This window comes from Protomyctophum bolini, assembly GCF_963924005.1.
Source record: "Protomyctophum bolini genome assembly, chromosome: 2".
NCBI classification, from domain to species: domain Eukaryota; kingdom Metazoa; phylum Chordata; class Actinopteri; order Myctophiformes; family Myctophidae; genus Protomyctophum; species Protomyctophum bolini.
In genome coordinates, this window is record NC_137863.1 from 45,485,775 (window position 1) to 45,490,774 (window position 5,000).

The 5,000-nt window shown below is 44.6% G+C and overlaps 1 protein-coding gene across 7 annotated transcripts in view; it reads right to left on the reverse strand.

Annotated features, from left to right (window-relative positions):
• foxp4 (forkhead box P4) overlaps nucleotides 1-5,000 on the reverse strand; it is a 63,629-nt gene that overhangs the window by 24,309 nt on the left and 34,320 nt on the right. For all 7 annotated transcript variants that reach the window (XM_080785811.1, XM_080785810.1, XM_080785809.1 and 4 more), the window contains exon 7: nucleotides 1,846-1,933. In XM_080785811.1, coding sequence (XP_080641937.1) covers nucleotides 1,846-1,933 — 88 coding nt within the window. The remainder of the gene's footprint in view (nucleotides 1-1,845; nucleotides 1,934-5,000) is intronic.

Below are 5,000 nucleotides of genomic sequence, written 5' to 3' on the forward strand. Positions count from 1 at the left end.
CGCCAGAAAGTCGTTTTTTGCCAGTCAGTACAGTATAGGCATTCCTGCCTAAATTCCGGGTTTGATGATGATGTCACACACGCATATATTACCCTCTATATGTCACGAGGAAAACCCGGAGAGGAATATTTGGTTCCATTATAGGGACGGGACTGAAAATATACATAAAAAAAATCTCCAAGCTCACATCGCCTTGTGAGCTTGCAATCTGGTGATCAAAAACGTCAACCAAGAACCTACAGTATATCGTCAGTCTGACAGACAGTAGAATCATCTGTACATCCAAACTATATGTCAGGTCAATAATGACCTGACATCTCTCTACATAACATGCTATCTAAAGATCACATATTTTAGCCTGTGCAAGGTCGTCAAGGCAAGTGCTACACGGCAATTATTAAGTGCCGCTATATACAGGCTAAGATGGAGTCTGACGTTTTCAGACTGTATTCGACAGACTCCAGCAAAAGATGCCTCATCTCGCCAGAACGAACATGCCGTAAATCAATAAATAAATAAACTCGTTGTGATTTTCTTTTTTTTTCCTTCATATATTAACACAGTTTGAATGTTGAAGAGGGTTTTCATTCGAACAGATTGTTCATTTGTATACTTTAATAATCTGTAAAAATCGAGTTGTGGGCCTTTTTGCTGGATTGTGTCACACGTACGGCGGAAGATCGGGGGTTGAGTATCCTAGAGTATAGTTTTTATGGATTATTATTCTACTGTATAAACTGATGATATAGCTTCTTGGTTTAATACCTCCTTAGATGACTAATATCTCTCTATATTGCATTTGATGTTATAGGCAGCTTTTCCTTCTTTTCCATATAACCCATTCTGACCGGGCACCCATTTTGGTGTTAGCATCATGTTATGCTTTAGCTATTGAATAATAGCAGATCTACAAGCTCGTAGCGCGCCACCGAGTGGCGCGCTACGAGCTTTGTATAAGTCTGCTATTTTAGAAAAATCGAAGAGCGACTGACATTTTTAGAATCTGATCTCAGGTCAGAATGGGTTCATCAGACCAGTGTGTGTCCAGTGGAAACCTCGTATGAATCTGATCTCAGGTCAGAATGGGATAAAGACCATAAAAAAATCGTCTCAGGCAATTATGCTCTGAGAGGCCACAGCGACATGCGCTGTGGTCTTGTAGAGACGGTCTACTTTAGTATAAGTATAAAGGAGCTTAACCCGTTCTGACCTGAGATCAGATTCATACGAGGTTTCCACTGCGGGGACACACACTGGTCTGATTATAACCCATTCTGACCTGAGATCAGATTTAAAAAAAAAGTCAGTCGTTTTTTTTTTTCGATTTTTCAAAAAAATAGCAGACCTACAAGCTCGTAGCGCGCCACTCGGTGGCGCGCTATGAGCTTGTAGATCTGCTATTTTTCAATAGCTAAAGCATAACATGATGCTAACACCAAAATGGGTTCCCGTTCAGAATGGGTTAAGTGGTCACGGTGGGCAAATCCGTCTTCTTCGGAAACAATGAAGGGGTCTTGTGTACCCCCCCCCTCCCCCTCCCTCTCTCTCTCTCGCTCTCTCCCTGTGCCACCACATGTCATGCTCTCTCGCCCCGCACGGCGACGACCACAGCAGCTCTGTAATTGGGGACAGTAGTGTGATGGCAGCTTGGCTCTCTGAAGCTCTGCTTCTTCTATACTACATTAAAGGCTCTCCACTTAGTTAGCTGTGTGTGCGTGTGTGTGTGTGTGTGTGTGTGTGTGTGTGTGTGTGTGTGTGTGTGTGTGTGCGTGTGCATGTGCGTGCGTTGCGTGTGTGCGCGCGTGCGTGCGTTGCGTGCGTGCGTGCGCGAGCGCGCGACCTCACCTGTATCTCCAGTTGCTGCACCACCTGCATCTGGACCCTGCATTGAGCAGTGCTGCGGTCGTCAAGGGCGTGCTCATTGTTCAAATGCCTGGACACAGACAGACAGACACAGACACAGACACAGACACAGACACAGACACAGACAGACAGACAGACAGACAGACAGACAGACAGACAGACAGACAGACAGACAGACAGACAGACAGACAGACAGACAGACAGACAGACAGACAGACAGACGGACAGAGGATTAGCTAATTATTTTCTCTCCGTCCACAGCTATATTCAACAGTATAAGCAAAACAAATGTGTCTTCCACCCTCCTCCTCCTCCTCCTCCTTCAAAAAAGTAATAAACTTAATAAAGATATTAAATAAACTACAGAAAGGGGGATTTTTTCAGATAGAGAGGCCCATGTTGTTCGTTTGTAAGCAAAGTTCACGACCGTTTATGGAAAAGGGCGGGGGGGGTGATTAATAGGGGCTCGGCCCCAAAATGCTTAATAAACGAATAGCTAGCAGCTCCCCAAAGCGGCGTGCATGCATGCAGGGGCGCGGGTGAAGTTTATTTTCTCTTGCGTGTCGTGAAGGACGTTAGCAGCAGCAGCAGCTGTGTTTTGGTGAGCGAGAGACGGTCCCCAGACTCAACGCTATGTGAAGATGTTTTGGTGCCGTGTTGTGGTGTAGAAGTATATATATCACCGAGTACATGTACTCAAGTATCGTAATTAAGTAAGCTTGTATAGCGTGCAGAGACAGCTTGACGTACAAGTTCTGTACTTGACCTCAGACCATTCTGACCTGAGATCAGATTCTAAAAAAAAAGGTCTATTTACATCCCGACAGTTTCATTATTGACCCATTCTGACCTGAGATCAGATTCTAAAAGTGTCTTTGATTTTATTTTATTTTATATATAGCAGACCTACAAGCTCGTAGCGCGCCACTCGGTAAAGCGCGCTATGAGCTTGTAGATCTGCTATTTTAAATAGCTAAAGCACGACATAATGCTAACGCCAAAAGGGGTTGACCCATTTGACCTGGGAACGATTCTGCAAAAGTCTTCTAAATCCTGACTGTTTTCTTGAAAAAGCTGTTTTTTCTATAATGTCAGTCGTTCTCAAACACTTTCATGTCACTTTTCACGATTCTTCAAAATAGCAGACCATCCAAGCTCATGTATAGCTTGTAGGTGAGCTTGTAGATCTGCTCTTTTTCAATAGCTAAGCATTACAAAATGGGTTTAAGTATACTTTTTTTCCCAATACTTCTATTCCACTACATCTCAGAGGCAAACATTATATACTTTTACTCCACTATACAATTATTTGAAAACTTTAGTTACTAGTTGGTAACTTTAGGTCTATATACTAATGTATGTGATTCTGGCCCTGTACATTTCGGCCATTTGGAAAATAGCCTCAAAAACATCACAAAACAGCTACAAAAAAACTTGAGCTGGTTTCAACTTCAGCAAAAGCAGCAAAAGGCAGTGTTTTGGTGCAGAGCGAGCCATATGCAGCCTATACTCTGTGAGACTCCAGTCTGAAGACAGACAGACAGAGAGCTATGCAGGCCACCTGGATGTGAAGTCATGTGTTATCACACACAATACCTTATCTGTAGAAAACACCCACCCCTCCTCCGCCTATATAGCTATTAGCACGCACATGGGGAGAGCGCGCACGGACATGTGTGTTTGTGCCGCATGCAGCAGCAGTGGTTTGAAAAAAAGTGGTTTTTAATTAAGTCAAAGTATCAGTACACGTAAATATTACAGTAAACGTCCGGAATTCAATGTGTATTTGAGTAAAAAAGTGCAAAAGTGTTGGCATCAAAATGTATACTCTCAAAAAACGCCAGAATGCCTCTCTCTCTCTCTCTCTCTCTCTCTCTCTCTCTCTCTCTCTCTCTCCCCCCCACCGTTCTCCCTCTACTTTCTAACTCTCTTCCCCCGGTCCTGTCATCACCAGGGTCATTCACACGTTGCCGCTGCCTTCCTACCCCGTGTGTGTGTGTTCCTGCGTGTGTGTTCCTGTGTGCGCGCGTGTGCGTATACTGTATGTGCGTGTGTGTGTGTGTGTGTAATGTGTGTGAGATCTCCCTAGGGGGCGCTATATAGCTTATGCCTTTCCTCTCTCTGGGTCTTTTGCTCATAAAGTCGTCACTTCGAGTTCTTTACAGCGCAACCTCCTCCTCCACACACTGCATAATATACCAATACGTACAGCATACGGTAGCGTGCGTGCGTTGCGTTGCGTGCGTGCCTGCGTGCGTGCGTGCGTGCGTGCGTGCGTGCGTGCGTGCGTGCGTGCCTGCGTGCCTGCCTGCCTGCGTGCCTGCCTGCCTGCGTGCCTGCCTGCCTGCGTGCGTGCCTGCCTGCGTGCCTTAAGAAAAAAGCTGGACAATAGTATGAGAGTCTGAAGAGACCGAAATGAAAGAATAACAATGATGTCATGTACCGCGCGGCGTGGCTAATCCAGCCAGATAGACGGCCCCCGACACAAGTGGTCCCGCGCATAATAACAACTAAATACATGATCTCATACCCTCTCTTCCCCCATCCGCCCCTCCCTCCCCCCCTCTCCTCTCTCTCCTCCTCTCTCACCCTTTTAGCGGTGGAAAAAAAGTATACTCACTCACTCATTTTTTGAGGGGTAGCTATTAAGCAAAGCTGTCCCAGCGTTCATGGGACAAAAGTATGAGGACGCAAACTGTGATTGGCCAGAATGAGTGTGATATTACCCATTCTGACTGAGATCAGATTCTAAAAAAAATGTCTTCTATACATCCTGACAGTTTTCCATTCTGACCTGAGATCAGATTCTAAAAAATGTCTTCTATGTCAGTCGCTCTTCAATTTTTTCAAAAATAGCAGACCTACAAAGCTCGTAGCGCGCCACTCGGTGGCGCGCTACGAGCTTGTAGATCTGCTATATTTTAAATAGCTAAAGCATGACGTAATGCTAACACCAAAACGGGTTCCGCCTAAGATGGGTTAAGAGCAACCCTCACACAATATAAAAAATACAAACCAAAAAAAAAGGCCTGTGTTCAAATGTCACTTATACTACAAAAATGCTAATACAATGTTTGAAGTATATATAACTGACCTTTTCAAATAATTGTAACAGAGTATAGCCTATACAAGTACAA